Here is a 21,053-nt window from a genome sequence, read left to right as displayed (position 1 = left end):
CGCTAACCCAGAAATAGTACCTCAGGTTAAGAACTTTGCTTCAGGATGAGAACAGAAATCATGCTCCGGCAGCGCGGTGGCAGCGGGAGGCCCCATTAGCTAAAGTGGTGCTTCAGGTTAAGAACAGTTTCAGGTTAAGAACGGACCTCCAGAACGAATTAAGTTCTTAACCTGAGGTACCACTGTAATGAGGTGGGATGGTTTTGTGTTGCCGAAAAAAGAGGATTAACATCTCCTGCCCCAAAGAGAGGACACTGTTTAGTATAAAATTTGCATACGATAATACGTATAGATGGGGATTTTGAAGTAATTATTTACACATTAAATAGAAATACAATCCATCTCACCGTAGTGCAGGTGGTAGCAGATGCCGTGTGTGCCTGAGGGGCAGATTCAGAGCTCCTTCCTTCCCCTTTTATGGTTGTCTTTAAACCACAGACATGTACTGGGCAGCCTTCAAAATAGAGGACTGTTCTGTATATAATAGGGCACACAACCATCCTCATTTAAATCTATGTGCTTAAGGGTAGGGAAGGGAGTGAAATATTGCACCTCTCAGCTGAGTGGCAGACTACTTGTTTGAAAAGCCTCCTTCATCATCTCTTACATCCTTCTGGGTATGATGAAATGAGGGACCCATACTGGGGATTCTGGCACAGGAGCTTGAAGACTTTATGCCAGGGATGTTCAGGAAAAAAACCCACTCAGCAGGCATTGAGAGGGAAGTAGCACAGTGTCTGGTGACCATGCTTCACCCTGCCCCATGCATTTGTGGAGACCTCAGCCCCCCCCCCACTAGCTACACAGTCAGTAAGATGGAGAAGGGAGCGTGGTGCACCCTGGTGTGCACAGATGTGCTCCCCCCACAATGGTGGGTCCTGGGCCAGTCAGGCCTGCACAGAGCGCTGCTGGCGCATGTGCCACATGCTCTTTTAACACATGGCCACCCTGGAGAATGTGAACAATCAGTAAACAATTCGGCAGTTTAGTATTGGTGTCAAACAGCAGGGTGAGAGACCTGGTCTGCAGTTGAGGAGAATACCGTATGGGTTCTGCTCACTTGATCCAGGGCGTTCTTTAATAAGGATGCAAATAGAGGATGTTGTCGCAGGGCAGGCACAGAGAGCACCTTCAGAAGAGCTACGCAAATCCAGCGCTTTTCTCTCCTACTCACATGCTGCTGCCTGCATAGCGCTGACCCTGCCAGCCAGAGGATGGTCGGCTGTCCACGTTAGAGACAACATCATCTGTTGGGATGGAGCAGTGCCGGGATTCAGCACGCGCACACAAAATAAGTGTTGGGTATTATCCGTGCTGGCACTGCTTGCTAATCTGGTCAGAGATATTCCCTATGTTTTTCTCAACGGCTTTTCCGCAGCAGTTCCACGGTCACCTTGGCGACATGTGCTTTGCCCAAGTGCCGTGCAGAAGTGCCCCAAGCCACATGGCCGTATGGCATTGCCACTGGGAAGCTCAGAGGGATGGCAGCTTTATCAGGTTCACTGTGTTCTCCTTTGGGAGCTTGCATCTCCCACACAATCCTCCCTCTGGTTCTGTTGCGCTGCTCAGCCTTCGGAGTTCAGCATCCTTGAAAAGCGTGGTTGGTGCTCATGTCATTGTACTCACACACCCATTCTGAGGAGCACAGCAAACTGCTTATCAAATCAGACTGTTTGTCTCTCTAGGCCAGTATTTTTAAAAATAATGTTAAAGTTTTAAAAGTCACAAAAAGAAAAAATAAAAACACCATATTAAACAAACAAACAAAAAAAAAGCGTATCACAATAAAAAAAGAAAAAAAAGAGAAACAGAAAAATGGAAACAGGTAAAAAACACATCAAACCTTCCCATAACTTATCTTTCATTTGCTTGTTTCCTTGACCTTCTCACACCTCCCTTTTTTGTATTCTAGTTCGGTTAGCTATTTCAGCAAATCCTTTCCATCTTTTCCAATTTTTGTCCTGTAATTTATCTTAATATAATATCACTTAACTTTCCCTCCTTTCACCAATTAACAGTCTGTTTTTTCCTAAACCTTTATAACCTTTCTGCTAAAACCACATAGCTTCATTCCAACATCCTTCTAACATTCATTAATTTTACAATGTTTCTGTAGATAGTCTTTAAATTTCTTCCAATCTTCCTCCACCGACTCTTTTCCCTGGTCTCTGATTCTGCCAGTCATTTCCGCCAGTTCCATGTAGTCCATCACCTTCATCTGCCATTCTTCCCGGGTGGGTAGATCTTGTGTCTTCCAGTACTTTGCAATAAGTATTCTTGCTGCTGTTGTAGCATACATAAAGTTCTATCCTTCTTTGGCACCAATTGGCCGACCATGCCCAGGAGAAAGGCCTCTGGCTTCTTCAGAAAGGTATATTTAAATACCTTCCTTGGGCATGTCCACCAAAGGTGAAAGAATGTACCTTCAGTCTCTTTGCATTTCCAACATTTATTATCGGGCAAATGATAAATTTTTGCAAGCTTGACTGGTGTCATGTACCACCTGTATATCATTTTCATTATATTTTCTCTTAAGGCATTACATGCCGTAAACTTCATACCTGTGGTCCATAACTGTTCCCAGTCAGCCATCATAATATTATGTCCAAGATCTTGTGCCCATTTAATCATAGCTGATTTCACCATTTCATCTTGAGTATTCCATTTCAACAGCAAGTTATACATTCTTGACAGTCTCTCTAGGCCAGTATTGGCTTCCCTCAGTCGCAGCTGCTGTACAGGGTCTCGGGCAGAGAGGATTCTTTTCCAATTCCTACTATCTGATTTTTGTTTGTTTGTCTTTAATGGAGATGTCGAATATTCCTCTGAAGTTCTTATTTTATTGAATTTATATACCTCCCTTCACCCACAGGTCTCAGTTCAGAGCCACACCTATAGGATTTTGTATAGTCTCTCATCCTTGGGGAGTGGGGTGGGAGACAATGACGTTGTGTGTGTTAGCTTTACACCATGTTGCCCTGCCCATCGTCCTCCATGAGTTGGGTAACTTCTGAAGCAGAGAGCCTTTTCTGCTCTTGAAGGCTGTGAATTTTGGAGCTCCGGTTTTTCCAGGGTTCTAGATTGCACCAAGACCTCAAATTAGATCTCAAGTGCTCCATGTGGCCATCTGTATCCTTCACATCATAGTCAACAGCAGAGAATGCATACAGAATTTTTTTTTAAGCTGCACACCATATGCTCCTACCATGGTAAATTTCACAAATAACTGATTGGTAATTTTGCATGAAACTTGGGCAAAATGATTCAGACCAAAGTCAGGCACTCTTAAGGTCTGTTGGTTTCAATGGGGGAGATTTAAGCACATGCACTGGATTTTTATTAGCTAAACGTGAACTTGGTGCTCTCCAAATGTTTTCGACTGCAATCAGTCCAGCCTGCATGGACATGGGAATTGCAGTTTAAAACATCTGCATTCAGTTGAAGCCGGAACTTTTTCTGCTGGGGATAATGGATATACAATTAGAAAAGGAACATTATATCAATACATGATTATAGCGGCAAGACTTTTATATGCACAAAGGTTGAAAGTTTTAATCATTGCCTACCGGGGAGGAATGGTTGTTAAAATTATTGAACTTAGCTGAGATGGCAAAGTTGATGTGTTTAATCAGAGAAATATCATTGTCAGTATTTACTAATGACTGGGAACTCGTAACAGGCAACCACCGATTTAAGCATGTCCAATTGACACGTGATCATACACGGTGCCAAATCCAGAAGTGACCTAAAAAGTCACTAGAGGGGTAGAATGGGGAGAGGGTAGAACGCTTTATGAGGGCCCTGCCAATGCACACAGAATGTAACCCCTGCGCCTGTGTAATTTTTTTGTGAAGAAAATGAACTTACGATATCTGGGGTTGAGGTTTGAAGGAAATGTTGGTTTCTAGAAAGTGGAATTGTTGTGTTATCTTGGAGTGGATGTTTTGATTAATTTTCTAGATAGCTGACAGAAGAATTGTTTAAGTTATCTTTTTTATTTTCCTTTTGGTTTTTTTAAAAAAATTAGTTTTTTATCTTTAATGATAAGCTGCTGGATATTTATCAACCTTTGTCTATTTTCTTTCAAACTTTAATAAAATTTATTGGGGGGAAAGATTAAAAAACATATGGAGGCTGAGCTATAGAAAGAGCGCTGGGGAAAATGATGAGCAAATATTGTAGACGAGGACCCTGATTCAAGTCTATGCATGCAAACAAGCAACACTTGATTGCATAAAACTCAACAAAGAAACCTAGAACTTCTGGTCACATGCCATCCAGCATATCGCTCTTACTATTACAACATACTTGATGTGGTTCAACATAACTTAGTGGTGCTAGTCAAAGCTGAGACTGGGCATGGATCACAGGTGGGCAATTGTCACATTCCAGCAATAATTTGTATGTATGATTCTTCATCCAGTGAAGGGTATAACCAGTATATGTAAAAGTCTGTTCCCACCCATGTGTGGTCTCTAGTTGGATCTGGGAGACTGCTATGTTCAACTGTGGTAGGCTGGACAATGGACTCCAAATGTTCCTTTCTTTCTGATGTCTTCACCCAAAAGGAGGGTAGGCAGTTGCTTTCTGCAACTTTTTGCTACAGATGAGATAGTTATGAAGTTGTATTAGACATACGTAGTATCTTTTTGGGTTGGGCAAGCAAACATTAAAAAAATAGATCTTATTACAGATGAGCAGTCAACAGTGTAAGATAAATTTATTTGCAAAAAGATGGTCAAGTACAGTATCTAGGCAGAATCAACCCATGCTTTTATTTCCATTGCATATAAAAATTTCATATGAAGGTATTTGACGTACAGTACTATCCCATAGGCTGTAAGAGCGGCTAAGAAACCATTGAATTAATTGCAATGTTCACACAATGTGCCACTCTAAAGACATACCCAAAGGAAACAAACCAAATTGAAAACAACAAAAATATTGTTCAGTAATTCTGTTGTTATAGTGTCCCTTTTATACTGTTTAAAACAAAAGCAATCTTATTCCTTTGGGCCAGGGCTGCTAAAATCTACAGTTTGTGTCAAAAAGGAGGCTATTTTTTTTCCTTGAAAAAGAATCTCTCCTTTCACTGAACAGTCACATGCTACAAGGGCTGGGCATTATTGGAATGGTGACGAGGTATCAGATACTACGAAATTACATGATCAAGAACAGCAGCAAGACAACACCTTCAAGACACGGCAAACTCTGCCAAAATAAAAGTAGAAATGAGAAGTGTTTCAACCGTCTAAAAGGCTACAGTCATTCTTTACACCTACGCTATACATGCACCCACAGAGCCATTTATACGGGACTGAGCTCTGGCTGCTTGCAGTGCTTGCTAGTAGTGTTGGGGGGGGGGGGGAGAGATCAGGGTCAGTGTTGTATATTTACTACGCAGTATAAAATTAGGTATAATTGTGAGAGTTGTTGTATTGGTAAGAAAAGGGCACATCCCAGACTCGGGACATTTCTTCCTTGAAGTGCATAGGAGGCAATTTCCACGTTTTAGTGGGGTTGTTGACGAACGGTGCCCCAGCCCGGTTGATTAAAGGGCGGTTGTGTTTTTTGGTTTGCTTGTTGTTTTAAAGGGCAAGACACAGCAGCCTACACCAACCTAGTGTCCTCCAGAGATTTTGGACCCCAACTCCCATCATCCCCAACCAGTACAACTATGCTACCCAGGATTGATGGGAGTGGTCGTCACAACACAGCTGGATTTTGATAAAGGCTGGGATAAAGTGATGCCCTTAAGATACATTTTGAAAAGGGGAAAGCACTCTTTATCAGGCAGGTGCGTTTGATGCCCAAGGTTAGCATTTGGGCTTCCAATAGGAAGCTAGATAAAACCTCGTTGGAATGCCAGAGCATCCCAGAGAGGCCAGGACCAGTGTCCCTTGGGGGAGAGGGGAGGAAGGGCGGTGGAGATATGCCCAGCCGATGTTCCACAACGACCTTTCTTTCAAATGCAGCAAAACAGAAGAAAATGTTGTTTAAAGTTAAGGCACAGCCCTGGGACCAAAGACCTGCAGCTTTTTAATTTATATAACTATGTACTTTATAATTTTTCTCAACTCTTCCATAAACAAGCTCTAAGGTGATATAGGATTATATATTACAGAATGTACAAGGGGGGTGGGGGTGGGGAGTATGTATACACAATATTAATTCTCTCACCAAGAGTTTCCAAATATAGCAATACCACCCTGGCAAGGATGATGTTATAATAAGAACTTATAATTTACAATTAACATTACAATATATACATTACAATAAATACATGGTTGTAAACAGAGACAAACAAGACTTATTACAAGTAAGGTCATTTGGTGAGGAAAAAAATATGCATGGCACAAATAAAAAATAAATAAATGGGTTTTAAAAGAATTGTCAAAGCGGCCTGTAAAATTCATTTCATCCTCAAGTTTTTTTTTAATATAAAAAACCCCAACCTTTTGAATGTGATTTGTTCTACCTATTTTGCCTGATCTTTTTTAAAGGTTTTGTTTTTAGAAGAACGGTGTAAAACCAGAAATTAAAAAGGAGCAGACACAGTATTACTGAGAAAAGCAACTTGCAAGCTAAAATATAGATGCAAATTCAGATTCCTCTTTCTGTCTTTCCCCCCTCTCTACACAATCCTCAATCGACTTCATTGCATTTCTCTTATGGCAAAAAACAAACAAAACAGAAACACAAAGAAAACATGTTAAAACACTTTTTCAATAGTATTGTGTTGTTGTTTTTAGAGTAGTGTGCTGGCGCTAAAGCACACTTTGGCAAAGTAAAACAAACGAACAAACGAAGATTGTACAGTGCATTCGATCCCTGCCTCTAAACATTATTATGTTTCCTGCCACTTGATTGTCCATGTATATGGGTGTGTATTTTACACAATATGGTGGTTTTTTCATTACCTCTCCTTTTTCTTTGACAGTTTAATCTTACAGGGTATACACTAACCAGAACTATCAACAGACATGAACCCCCTTAAAACTGAGCATCTGAGAATAACCATTAAAAAAATGTTATTCAAGAGGCCAGACGTGCCCCTTGCCCTGCTCAGCATTAGACGCTGGCCTTTCCCCAATACTTAAGTCTCTGGCTGGCTCCAGCTAGAGTTTACCCCTGTTTGTAGGATTAAACCTTTAGTGCAGATAAAATACCCTTCCCGATATATATTGATTTTTGGAATTGATATTGCTTTATTCGTTAAGATTCCAGGCACTCTTGGGGACTAACAAATGTTGACGTAGTGAGGGGAGGACAGGAGCCTAGGCTGACAACAACATGGTGAAATTCTTTCATCAACTTCTCCAGTTTTTCCTTCTTCAGTAAAAGCCATCAAGAGCTAAAAGGTAGACGAGACACATTAAAATGCACTTTAAAAAAAATCCCCATCAGTCAGTGCTTTCATTTAAAATCGGATATTTAGCAGTGTCCCAAACTTTCCTTGCTTTAGTCAACCAAGTATAATCTGTGGGTTGTATCAAGACGTAAAAGGTCAATCTATTGAAATCAATGGGACTCAAGAGTTAGTTGTGACCTCAACTATCCACTGTTTTCATTGGGTCAAAACAGCCTCGTCGTTCAAGCCAAATCTATGCAGGAGGGTCCCTGCATAGAAGAGCTGGTCTATGCTGGGTATGGAGGGAGGGGTGCAGGCAATTGAATGCTCCATGTTGATAAGGCAGCAGATGTTATCATGCATGGTCACAAACATGACTCTAGTCCTATTTATGCCTGCAACACAGTCGCAGCGCAGGTCAAGAGGCAGATGTGAATTCACACCCACCATCTCCGCCACCCTGCAGAGTTTTCATCACATACTGGTTGCAGGCTGGGCACAATGAGAGACAGAGTTAAATGTACACAAACCCATTAAAATCAATAGCTTTGATGACATTTAATTCTGTGGTGCATTACAGGCTACACTTCATTCTGCAAATGCTCTGTTATTTTATAGGGTCATGCATTTCTAGCCCCTAACATAACCTTTACGATTCCATCCTAGACATTTATTCGTTCAACGTGACCTCTCAGTAGGACAGCAAAAGGAGCAAAACAAAAGTCACCGAGTGGACAAAAATGCAAGATCCTTTCTGCAGATTTTTTAAAAAAGACTATTATATATTTCTTGCCATATTCAAGGTCAAAAGCTGATTTTGTCTGATTTTTAAAGGGGCTGATTTATCGGTGACCTGTTACATTATATTGCCAGCCGTCTTTGCAAAAAGCTACTAAGGGGGATTAATAGGGTGCCTCAGTTTGTTTCTGAAGCAGCAAAGATTCCACTACAAATTGTAAGTACTCTTTGAACAGGCACAGTCTGTGTTGTCACAGCAGTCCATATGTCCTCACCCTAAGTATTATTATTTGCTGGTACAGCAAATCTTTGCATACACAACTAGGAGCAGCCTTGTGGGAATGATGTAATTAGCAAAGAAAAGGTTTGTATTTATAGCAAGAGTCACATTCATGCTAGCTGTAGACTTGCAAATCCCAACTCTAATAGGAGTGTCCCCCCAACTTTTCTTTCTTAGGAGCTGCTAATGGAGTTTCATCTTTGTTTTGGAGCTTCCTCGGGATCTCCCCTGCTAACCCTATTATTTGTTGGAGTCCTCCACCCTCTGGACCCCACGGTAAGGAGTTTGGTGCTCAATACTCAAGGCTGCTGCCATCCAGCAGTGGGGTTGCAATCAAAATTTTGGGGAACTGCTACTGCAATGGTCCATTAGATTTTAGAAATAGTAAGCCCACAGCAATAAAAGCTGGGTCTGCAGCAACCAAGCCATTTCTGAGGACATTTCACGGATGAAATATTGCTGCTTTGGGGAAATTACAGTAAGAAAAGCCAGAAATTAATGCCAACAAACAAGTTTTCTGCAACATGGGAGGGGAAAAATGAGTGTTTGATAGCTGTCATTGGTCTAGAACACAGAGTTGTTTTACAACAGCTGAATGAATTGGTATGAAAATCTTAAGTGCAAACAAATATAAAATTGGATTTATCCAGTGTAGCTCATATTTGTACTGAAAACTTGCAAGTTACTCTTTTTTTTTGGGGGGGGGGAGGAGGAGAAAGAATCAGTGGCAGATGAAGTTCTGAGAGTGTTGCATTCTTTTAAATATAATACCTCAATACATTTAATAATAAAAGTAAACTCTACAAAAAGATTTCCATTTTACATATAATACAAAATGCAGACATCAGTGCAACCCACTGAGTTACACTTTTTTTTTTCAGTCATGTGTTAGGAAGACTTGAAATTAGAAAATTATGTGACTTCCACAGCTTCATCTTCCTACTGGTAACAGATTCGTGTTGTGCCCCCATTATTTGAGCTCGATCGCTTTCCGCTAATAACCTTTTGTTCACTCGCCGGTCGCCTTCTGTATATTCTGGTGATGTATGCTACTAATGCCTCTTCTCAAGAAACTAAAAACCAATACAAAACACACACGCACACACAAGCTTTGGACCAGCCGTTACTCCTTTTGAAAACAGCTTGGAGTAGACACTCTCTCTGATTGTATCTGCCAAGTTGAATTCTCGTTAAACTGTTCTTTTTGCAGGTGTTTCCCTTCCTTTTGCTCTCTGGATGCTATGAACAATGAACATTTCTGGTTACAATATTCCTGAGTGCCAAACAGGGTAATCAAGGTCAGTTTTTGATCAGCGAACATCTCTTGCAGATGACAGTGAGGCGTGACCATGGCTGTGCCGAGTGACATGCACTTTGGAAACCATTTTTGATTCTTGAAAAGAGAGTAGGAGAGAGAGAAAGCAGAGGGAGCGGCAGAGCCGGCGCACCGTTACGTGTCAGGAGAACGTTCTTCTAGCACACAAGGTTCTGTCTGGCTCTCCTCCTCCACCACTTCCTCTCCAACTTGTTCGTCAAGTGGGATTTCAGTGGACTCTGAGTCTTGGGTGCAAAGAGTCTTGGAGTCACTGCAGCTGGTGTCTTCTTCTACTTGACTCCCACTGTCCTTCTCTGTGTCCGATTCACCATCTTCCTCCAGCGTTAGCTCAAACTGGAATTTATCTGTTTGGCCCTGTCTCCCTTCCTCTTGGTCGTCTGGGGCAGGAGACGGACTCTGAGGGATTGTGCTCTGGTACCATTCGCGATTGTCTTCCAGCGTGTCCAAGATGTCTTGGGCGTCTGGGTGTACAAGGTCTGCCCAGGTCTCCCAGAGAGGATGAACAATGTAGTCTATAAAACCCACCTGTTGTAATGCAAAAATTAGGGGGGAGAGGTTATTTCCAAAGGAGGAAGAACTACCTTGACCAATTTCCTCTACTAGATTCTGCAATTCTCCCTTCTGTCTCCTGCATCCTATCTTGCAGAGGATCCTTGTCATGGACCATAATTTCGTTCTCCAAGGGGAGGGATCATTCTGATACGACTCTGAGCTTCAGATCAGCACAACTATTTGGAGTTATAAGCTCCAGCCCATAGCTGGGAGCTTACCCCCACCCCAGCGCACTAAACCTTTAACTATTCAAAACCAGAAAATATTTTCATGGTTCTCCAAGTGACTCTGAGCCTCAGTGCAGCATCAGAAGTCGTCCCAGGCTGTCTTTACTCTTCACCATAATTCTGTGCTCTGACAAGAGCAAGTGAAGGGTAAAGTGCCTCAAATTCTAGTTGGTAGACTTTTGTGTGCATATCTGCATATCATACTCAGAGCTGTAGCTCCTTATTTATTTGGGAGTAACTCCATCAAGCCCAGTGGGCTTAACTCTGAATAAACTGGGCAGAGGATTGAGGATTATAATCTGAGGAAGCCATGGTGAAAACTAAAGCAGCATGTTTTTAATTCCAGATCATTGTTAATATTATTAAATTTGTATACCACCATTCATCTGAAGATCCCAAGGAAAGTTCACAACAGAGGAATATAAAATGCGAAAACATAAAGCAGTAACACTCCCCCCCCCAAAAAAAAAGTTTAAAAAGCCATAGAACATTAATCAGCCGAATGCCTGGCACGTAAAGATAGGTAATGAAAGTGTTTATCCAAAACAATTTAGTCTCTGGCTCCACTAATCACCGGCTTTGGCTGGCATGTGACCCCTAAGGGAAAAGTCCCCTGTTTTAAATCATGTTTTTTTTAAAACGCAAACCTACACAAAAGAGTTAACATTTCCCAACTAAAAGTTATATAATGTTCTATCAACCACATTGCAGTTTGCTCCCTTCTGACAGATTACCTGTGATTTTTCTACCGATGCATTGTGCTTATCACACATGGGGCTGATTTCCATCCCCCTCTCTCGTTCTCGATCTCCCTGCCGAAAGAACTCTTCCATTATTCTATCCGTCCACTGGCGATATAGCTGGAGTGGCTTTGTCGGATTGCTCAAATCTGCACAGTGTACCATATTTTGCAGAACCTAAAGCAGACAGAAAACACATTTCTCTAGAGAAACCTGTGGAGACAGAGCCCTTTTTTCCATTTGCACATATGACGGGCGTGAAAACAGAATCTCAAAAATACACCGAGTGCAAGGTTTATTCTGAACAGCAAAGGGGTGGTGGGCTGTGTGTTTTTCACACTGACATTAATAGCCTTCCAATTATCTCACATCTGCAGCTTCTGCCTGTATTAAAAGGCCAAAAATGCTGTAAGTGCAAGACTGATCCGTTTCAAAGGAGAGTGGCCCCTTAGGCAAACTTAATCAAGCTATGCAACTTGGCTGCTTTCAACCATAGGGGAAGATTTCAGCGACTCACAGTGGTCTATGCAAAGCATATTTAGTAGACACAACCAATTTTTTTTGCAGGTAGGAATGACAACCAGTTAAGAAAGCAAGACAATGTACGTCTGCTGGAATACACACAATGGGAAGATGAGAGGTAATCCAGGTTTATATTGCACACAGCAGCATATCTCTCTTACCTGAATCCTGTCTGAATAGTTATCAAGCAGCAGAACTCCAGAGCTAGTCACTTTCTTAGTTTCAACCATCGTTTTCAGATCAGCCAAAAGATTCATATGCTTAGACATATCTGTTGCAAGCACCTTGGAGGAGAAGAGAAAGCAATGGATTACTAAAATTATCTTCAAATTTATTCTAGGAGGACTCCCCTGCCGAGCGCCTGAGGGCTCTGTCCTGCCACTCCCCAACTGACCTAGGCTCCAGAAAGGACTGCTGCTGCCGGGCAGAGAGGGCTCTGTCTTTGTTTTTAAATTGCTGTTATTTTTTACCTATGCCATTTTAAACTGTGATATTAATGCTGTATTCTTAGTTTTAGATTTTGATTTATGTGGAAATTGTTTTCCATTTGGTTGTGTATTTTTTTGATGTGGTTTATTTATTGTTTATGACTTTTGTAATTATGTAAATCTTGTCATGTTGTAAGCTACCTTTTAACATTGTTTTTAACTGTGGAAAAGCGGCATACAAATAAAATGATGATGTGGGGAATTTAATCTGGCCTAGTGGCAGCATCTTATACTAAATACCTAGCTAGAATCTATAGCGACACCAATTCAGAGAGGTTTTGCGGGTGCAGAATAAATGTTTTCTGAGTGTTCCCATGAACAGCAAAACCCAGGGAGAACCACTTTGTGTGGAACAGTTCATAATCACTCATAACTCAGCAGCAGGGTATTTTTTTCAGAACAGGTGGGTAAATTCAAAATAATTATGAGTAAGACTAAACAAGCCACTGAGAATCTGCTCTGTTAAAAGAAAGTTTAAAATGCTTTAGGAAAAAGCACATTGTGTGCAATTTCAGGTTTTAAATCCTACCAGAAAAGTACAAGGAAGTACAAAGATAGATAGGTACATTCAAATGGCAACTCACTATGTCAATGACCATCTTCCTCAATGATTGCCTTTGCTTTTTTGTCAAGTTCTGGAAAATGTCGCAATTTTCTTCCTGCAGTAACTTGAAGCCCACAGCTAAATGATGGTTTTCCAGGACTGATGAATCATTGTACATCAAGGCAAGTTCAGAGTCTGCAAGACAGTCACAAGGTAGAATGTTAAGAAAGCCTATATCCCTTTCCTACCTGTCCACAACTTTTCTTTCTGACTTCTCACAGTTGTAAGGTATCCAAAAAGAACAATTTATAATTTACATGGCTGGAACATCACATTGCTTCTCTTGAGCAGCCTCAGATACGTCTTGTTCTGCAGAGTTGACAGCTGTTGTGTGTAGAATGCCAAACCAACGAACCCAAACCAGAACTGGGCTCAGAAGGCTGCAGGTAACAATATTTGACAACAGACCTGTTCTGGAGAGCACTAAATGCTTGCATTATGCAGAGGGTGTGTTTGCTGCAAGATCTGATCACGATCATTGATTTCCTCCTGCTCTTGGAATTTTGAAAAACAACTTTCTTCTGAAGGCTTTGCAAAATTTCAGAAGAGGAAACCATAACAATCATGATCAAATCTTGCAGCAAAGGCTTACTCAGCATTAATAAGTGCTCAGTGAATATCAATACGAATTTTGTCCCCCAAACTCTCCTTTTCGTGTATTATCAGGTCACATTGGGCAGAGAGTCCTCCTCCTGCCACTTCTGTCACTGAATATTTGAGGCATGTAGAATTTATGTCTTACACCTTTAGAACGGTTTCAGGATTTAAACTGCACAGTAACTACCTCCTTGTAAGCAGTTTCTCACTTTCACTGCCTTTTTGTCCCTTTCCCCCCCATGAAGAGCCTATTCTTGTACCAAGTGCGTATATATCCTTTCCTTGCATTGGTTTGAAATTCCTGGCTTCCTCGTCCTCACTGCTACCAAAAACTGCAGAGAAATGTCCTATGCTCTCCAAATGCAAACCTCTATCTCGGTCTGTACGAAATCAAGTGAAGTACACGCACAAACATCTTGGAACATTTGTGGTAAGAAAAACAAAAAACCAGTCAACTTGCATTTATTTACAACTCCCCTAACGAGGCACTCAGTTATAGATGTGTTTCGTTCCCTCTATTCAGCCTAGATTCTTCTAGATACAAGACCCGTGAAACACACTGCTTGTCATTGGTTGACATTAATTTCTGCTTATTACAGTTTCCATATCCTAAAGCTAGCTGAGCATCAGTCTGTTCTACTGACTGTCGCTTTGTTTAGGGTTCTGTGGTTTTTTTTTTTTGTAAAGTTTGGCTGAAAAATCCCTGCAGCTCAACAGGACCGCATGGTGAAGCTCTTGAGCTCCAATTTATTTTCCCGCAGTCTCGCTCTCCTGTACCAAACACGTGAGCCAAGGAATCTTCCCTCTCGTTCTTTTTCTCCCAGAGGCATAACTTGACAGAAAGTGGGGAGGGAGACCTTGTTTTGCCAATGAATTCTCCATTTATGTCATAGTCACATGTGAAAGGTTTAAGAATCAAAACCAAAAAGAGTTGCACTTTGTAGAACAGTAACCTCCCACAGTGAATGACTAATTCATAAAATCCTCAAGCTTTTAGTGCTCTGCATTTAAAAAAATTGTATTTTAAATGAGGGAAGCAAGAGGGTTTTTTGGAGTCTAATAATTATCCAGTTGTCGTGATGTGGCAAGATGCCTGTAATTCTCAGGAACAGTACGCAAAACAATTTTTGAACACATTAGCATTTTATGAGTGGCATGCACTGCTTTATGACCAAGATCTCTCTGCGTGGCAGGGAATAGCTTACTTGTATATTAGTGGAAAATCATGTTTCTAAAAATTGCAGCTGAGGAGCAACTCTCTGAACTCATAATATAATCCAGTGTCTCTCACCTACCCACCCTTAAACATAATACACTTTATGCACCATCTGTTTTAGTGGCCCAGTAGGGAAGTCCATGGCAATGCTTGGGTGAAAAGTATACTGGGGTGACTTAATAAAAGTCTGGCCATTGATTCCCCTCACTCAGTGTTGTCTATGCTGCCAGCTGGGATAGCTCACTTGGAAGAGTATGAGACTCTTAATCTCATATTCCTGCATTGCAGGAGTTGGTCTCTTCCAAATCTAATTCTATGACTGGCAGTGGCTCTCCAGATTGTGGACAGGATCTCTCACAGCCCTACCTGGAGATGGGGGGACTGAACCGTGGACCTTCCACCCGCAAGGCTTGTGCTCTGCAACTGAGCAAGGACCCTTCCCCAAGCGGTGATCAGTGGGTTGGAGCGAAAAATTATTAGGTTCCTATTATTGAATGAGGGCCAGAGCATTCCCATCCCCACACCAACCAACTTAGCAACATCTGCCCTACAGATTTATAGCATTGTTTGTGAAGTTGGATCAGGCCGCCATAGCCTTCATTGCAAGCCGTAAGACCGTAAGTCCAGAATCTGAAATTAACAAACTGCACCACTGTGGAGGAAGAGTTAAGGAAGCCAACGTTCCTTTCATTGCTCACCTTAGACTGCCACCTCTTTGGCTTTTAGTAACCACAGCAGCAGCAAAGAAACAAGGAAGTTTTTAGTGTGTGGTATTGTATTGCGTTTTTGCTTTTTTTATTTTATTGGGAGCTGCCCAGAGTAGCTGGGACAGCCCAGTCAGATGGGTGGCATACAAGTAACAAATTATTATTAATTAACAGAAACAAGAAACAATACGCAATTGGTAGGGGTCAGTGTGTTTTTCGTTTCTGGAGAGGGTTTAATGTATTTTGTGCGTTTACATTGCATTTTTATGTTGTGAAGCACCCCGAGACCTGCGGTATACAAATTTAATAAATAATAAGAACTAGGTCACATACATTAATACTGCAAAAACACAATACTCCTACTTTCACATAAACAAGCAGGCATAGGTTGGTGCATGGTGCTCTTAAATACCTGTGGCACTCCTGATCCTGGACAAAATGAGCCATTCTGGCTTGTTATTTTGTACAAACAAAGGCTCTGGGTATGTTTCCTTCAAACAAACCACAAGTGGTTACTGAGGCTTGTTCTTGGCTTGCCACTTGTGGTTGGTTTGGGGAAAACCACAAGCCTGGGTTTGGAGGACACAAAAAACCAAACTATGGTTTGTTTTGCTTGAGGAGCACCCCCAGGACCTTTCCAGCAGCGGTTCTCAGAGTGCTGCTCATTTACCTAAAGCCACAGTTTAAAAAATAAATCAAAAAAATCCTACGGCTTTAATGTGATGCGTGAACTGAGCAAGTTTTACCAGAAATAGACCACACTTACTTGTGTTGATAAGAAACTGGTTTGAAACCCCAGGATGATCTACATCATGTATTGCACTGGCAAAAATAGCAGCCAGAATCTCCAGGTCCGTGAACACCGCCTGAGGGGGGAGGAAAAACAGAGTAAATGGAGAGAAACACTTTTTGATAAAAGACATGTGGCTGGCGAATTTGTGTATGCGCGCACACACGGTGCTGTTGGGATCCCTGCTGGTGGTAGCAGCAGCCAGCAAGTCATAAAAGCTAGCACAATATAGACATCAACTTGCACAACGGGACTTGCATTTTCTCTTCCCTGCTCTGTAACCTCCCACGTGCCCTGCCCCCCAAATCTGCTGCAGAAAGTTTGGGGCAGATTTGGGAGGCTGTAGGTGGGAGAGGGGTGACAAAGGAAGAGAAGGCCCCTCTGCAAGTTGACAGCTGCTCATGCAACACTGGATTCACCCATCAGAAAATAAACCAAGGCTGGACTGAAAAGCTGGTGCTGAAATACAATTGGGACATTTCACAGCTTCTGTAAAACATGCCTTTTACACTTCAGTTCAGAGAAAAGCAAACAAAACAGAAACAAAGTCTGTGTCTCTCAAGCTGCCTAGAGAACTTTATGTTACGAGGCAGCATACAAATGGCAGATGTAGATAAATAACAAATAATAGAAGTATTTTTTGCTCCACTGAACTGACTAGAATATCTTGCAAACCGATGCTGCAGGATTTCTGCAAAAAAAGCAAGGGGAAGATTTGATGTCTGTGGATTCCGTGACACAAAGCTTCTGTTTCTGTGAACTTACCTCCAGAGCTGGGGTGGACAACAGCACATGCGTAGACTGTACAACATCTGCAGCATGTATGTTGTTGTGATATGCCACATCTGCATGGTAATGGTCCTCCAGTGTCATCAAGTAAGTTATTAACATGTCCGGTTGAATTTTAAATGTTTTTAATAATTCTCGCTCCTGGAATGAAAGAGAGAAAAGATGGCTGCCTTTACAATACATGCAAAGGATGAAAATGGAAAATGGAAAAGTCTCCTTTTGTTACACATACCTGGAAAATAGTGTACATGATGACAGTCAAAGGTCGGTTCGCAGATAATTCAGCTATTTTAAACACCTGGAGGCCCCATTTGTTTACATCTTCTAGTTCCTAAAATGAAACCGAGCAGAAAACAGAATCTATACCGGGTTTTTCAATGAGGTTTATGCAAAACCGCAACACTGGATTGCTGTTACCAATTCCAGTCATTCTCGGTATGTCAGCTACCAGTTTTCTAGACTTAAAACAGGGAGGGAGTATCTTGTTTCAGAGAGAGAAATGGAATGGAATTGTTTCACTAGTACACTGATACCCAGTAATAAGAGGGATCAGTGGGAAAGCCTTCAGAAATGCTACACTCTTATTGCTATTCTCAGTGCTTTTGGATGTTCTGAGCACCATAATGGTCAATGTGGGGAAAGATTAGGAACACCCAAGACTGTTGATCCATCTAGCTCAGTACTGTCAACACTGACTGACAGCAGCTCTCCAGGGTTTCCGCATCCCATCCCTACCTGGAGGTGATGGGGAATGAACCTGGAGCCGCCTGCATGTTACATCCCTTGCTTGAAGCTCTTTTGGTATAAGCATACCAACCAATTTTCTGTTGAAATGCTATAGATACAGAAGTCTACCATAAATACTGCAGGTCTCATTTTTCCATTCCTTTTTTAATTTTACTTGTCCACTAATGTAGTTCCAATGACAACTCTCCTCAATGCAAATTGCCATGTCTAGAGTGGACATGCAGTGAAGTGTAAATAAATACTAGTGTGGGCAAACTTGTGGATGTGATTTACTGGCCTGTCACATCGCTCCACCGAAAGTGAGGAAACCAGCTAGAGAGCAGCATTGCCCTTACCTTGGCCAGAATATCTTCTTGGTCAGTTTTGACTCCAAATTTTGGGATGCTCGAATTGGTTAGGCTGGAGCTGTGCATCAGTTTCTTCACTCCACTGATCTGAGACATCGGCAGTTTCTTCTTCTCTTTCTCTTTCTGTGTAGGAGATGGGATTTCCACTTCATGCTGTTTGTCTATGAAAGGAGGGAAGGCGAAAGAAAATTGTTAATCTGTTTGTATATTAGAACTGTCTTGTAAAAGTTCAGCTCTGAACCAAAGTCAGCCTTTCACAAAACATCCCTACAGTAGATTTATGACTCATAGATATTTTTTTAAAAAACAGGAACAGCGAAATCAGCCAGTACAGTTGACTTCATAAAAGATGGCTTCAAATCCAAGATTAGCAATGGATTTACTATGGCTTTAAACAGATCACTTATTCTCATCAGTCTAATTTTACAACAGCCTTATAAATAAACTTGCAAAAGTTACTAGCCTGCTTACCACCACGCCAAAAATACTAGCCTGGTAGGGACTGGCATAGAAGAGAGGAATAATTCTATTCTCTCCTAGCAGCTCACTTGGTTTATATGCTGAGCACATGGGAAGGATAGAATGCGCCATCTTTCTTCCATCACTCACTCACATGAAATTCCATGTACTTGACCACATGCAATTTGTTGTTGCCTAATAGCTAAGTGCTTAAATGCAAGGCTGTGTTGCCATCTGTACAACAGGAGGAACAGCAATGGCCACTCAAGAGTTGTGAGAAAAGCAATACTGATAAAAAAGTATTCTGCGTTGGATACAACTACCCAGTTCTATTAGTGGAAGCCAGTGCAAGCACCCCAGTTAGCACAACCGGGCTCACAACAGCATTGTAATTAAGCTGTTTCAGTAAAATTATCACCTTTGTTTTGTGATGCTCTTCACTGATCTCATCTTTCCCCAAAATAAAAACAAGAAATGACAATGTTGGGGTCAAGAGCATTAAAGAAGCGTATGCCTACTGTTTGCTCCACCTAACAACCAACATTAATGCAAAGGGATGCAATATGACCACGGCTACATTTGTGTTTTATTTAGCATGCTTGTTTTCTCTTATCTCTGTCGCTCTCTTTTTCTGTAACCTTTCCGAGCAGACTAGCACTTACTGGAACAGCAGAGAATCTCTGCAAAGAAGTGAAAATGTCACCAACTTTTAGCCGTGGGCATCCATTCCTTCCCCCTGTACTGCTCCTCTCTTGATCACCAATTAAATAAAACACAGAGGAAAGGAAGAGCACTTGACTGGCACAAACCAACAGTAGCTGAAGAGCAGTGACTCGTGTGCCTGCCTTGATGTTTATGGCTTCAGTCATATGCACAAAGTTTAGGACCATCATGAGGGAGGATCGTAAAGCGAACTGTCAGATGAACTCAAGTGAAAAGAAGTGTCTGTCCGGAAGATTTTAGATGGGGCATGGGATTCCATGGGTTTTCCTAAGGTTTTGTTCAAAGTGAGCAAGCAGCTAACACTATCTGTGCTGGGCTCTGTTCTGCAGCCTGGAAAATATTTCTCCCCCTCCCTGCATTCCTTAAACACAAAATTCTTCTTTTAAGAAAGGATTGCAAAATAGTTTAAGGGCTCCTATCATACCCCTTTTCCCAAAGGAAGCAAAGCTCATTGTACTGAAAATTAGGAAATGAATGCAATGTGACCCAGAACCGTAAAAAGAGAGAGTCACAGCTTTAAGGATAATGCTGCACAAGTCTTTAAGGCTGGCGTACAGAATGTGCAGCTCTCAGATATGGTTGTTTTCCAGCTCCCATCAGCTCCAGCTAGCAGAGCCAATCGTCAGCAATGATGAGAGGAGATGCTCAAGAACATATGGCACAGGCTTCCAACCCCAGCTATAAAGGCTCATTAAAAGCTGAAGAAATGAGAAATGTTCATCAGGCTCCAAAAGTCAGATACAAACTATTGGTCGGTGGGGAGGGAGAGATACCATGGTATTGTCCGTTGCATGATTGTGACACCTTAAGAGTGCATGCAACCGATTGATTGTTCAACCCTCTCCCCGCAATCTGATTGATGGCCCCATATGCATAAAACAGGCCAGGAGAAGAGGCTACAATGGGAACACTTTGAAATAAGTGACTGCCCCCCACTTGGGATTCTGAAATGATATAGGCACGAGATCCTTTGGATTAGATCCCAAACTTCAGTCCTGCTATTTAAACAAGCTGGTCTAACAATGGATCTGTGTTGCTTAACGTAACACAGGATTGAGTCCTGCTTACAGGATAGTTCAATTTATAGGTCTGTGGTGGACACATTTCCTTAGGATATGCATCTCCCTTGCTGCCACAGAAACACAAGCAGACAGTGAAGTCTTGGGTTCTTCAGTGAGTCATAGCGAGAAAATCCTCCTATGTAGGTCATCTCTGCCGGCAATCTTATTCCAGCTTTTTTTCCCCAGAGTTTCTGAAACTAAACTTATCCCTTCCTTCTCCAGGGCGTCAGTTTGCATTTCTTAGTACAGAAAGTATTGATGTGATGTGTGATCTTTCCTATTCTAATTAATTCAAGAGGGTTCTGGGATCTTCTCTGTGTGAAACAAGCAGAAAGTTCATGGTGTCTGGGTTATTCCTTCAGAGAAGCTGAGTACAGCTGATTTAAACTGGTTCTGTTTTCTCCTTTAGTCTAGGTCAGCCTTTCTCAACCTGTGGGTTCCCAGATGTTGTTGAACTACAACTCCCATCACCCCTATCTAGAAAGGCCAGAGCTCAGGGATGATGGGAGTTGTAGTCCAACAACATCTGGGGACCCACAGGTTGAGAACCACTGGTCAAGGTCATGCTGACTATAAAAGTAAGGCCAGAAGGAGCCTGGGTTTCCCTTTCCCTTTCTATCTCTTTTCCTTCTGGTGTGGTGTTCTGTATATAGAGTTAAGGTTTAGTTTTATTGTAAGTTTAAGTTAAGTCTGCTGCAACTGGGTTTCTTATGGACAGTGCCAATCCTGGATATATTGGATTTGTGACCATTATGCTCATTTGCCTTCAGTAGCAGTAA

At 41.7% G+C, this 21,053-nt stretch overlaps 1 protein-coding gene across 11 annotated transcripts in view; it reads right to left on the bottom strand.

Moving 5' to 3' along the window:
* Positions 1-4,703: 4,703 nt before the first annotated feature.
* Positions 4,704-21,053, bottom strand: part of PDE4D (phosphodiesterase 4D) — a 650,804-nt gene continuing 634,454 nt past the window's right edge. For all 11 annotated transcript variants that reach the window (XM_081929693.1, XM_081929696.1, XM_081929702.1 and 8 more), the window contains 8 exons: positions 18,020-18,192; positions 17,170-17,268; positions 16,914-17,078; positions 16,125-16,224; positions 12,819-12,973; positions 11,908-12,030; positions 11,219-11,401; positions 4,704-10,230 (listed from right to left, as the gene is read on the bottom strand). In XM_081929693.1, coding sequence (XP_081785819.1) covers positions 9,820-10,230; positions 11,219-11,401; positions 11,908-12,030; positions 12,819-12,973; positions 16,125-16,224; positions 16,914-17,078; positions 17,170-17,268; positions 18,020-18,192 — 1,409 coding nt within the window. In that variant the 3' untranslated portion in view covers positions 4,704-9,819. The remainder of the gene's footprint in view (positions 10,231-11,218; positions 11,402-11,907; positions 12,031-12,818; positions 12,974-16,124; positions 16,225-16,913; positions 17,079-17,169; positions 17,269-18,019; positions 18,193-21,053) is intronic.

The sequence above is a fragment of the Podarcis melisellensis genome (assembly GCF_964234715.1).
Source record: "Podarcis melisellensis genome assembly, chromosome: 11".
NCBI classification, from domain to species: domain Eukaryota; kingdom Metazoa; phylum Chordata; class Lepidosauria; order Squamata; family Lacertidae; genus Podarcis; species Podarcis melisellensis.
Note: the sequence above shows the minus strand (reverse complement) of the source record. Positions and strands in the feature narration are given on the sequence as shown.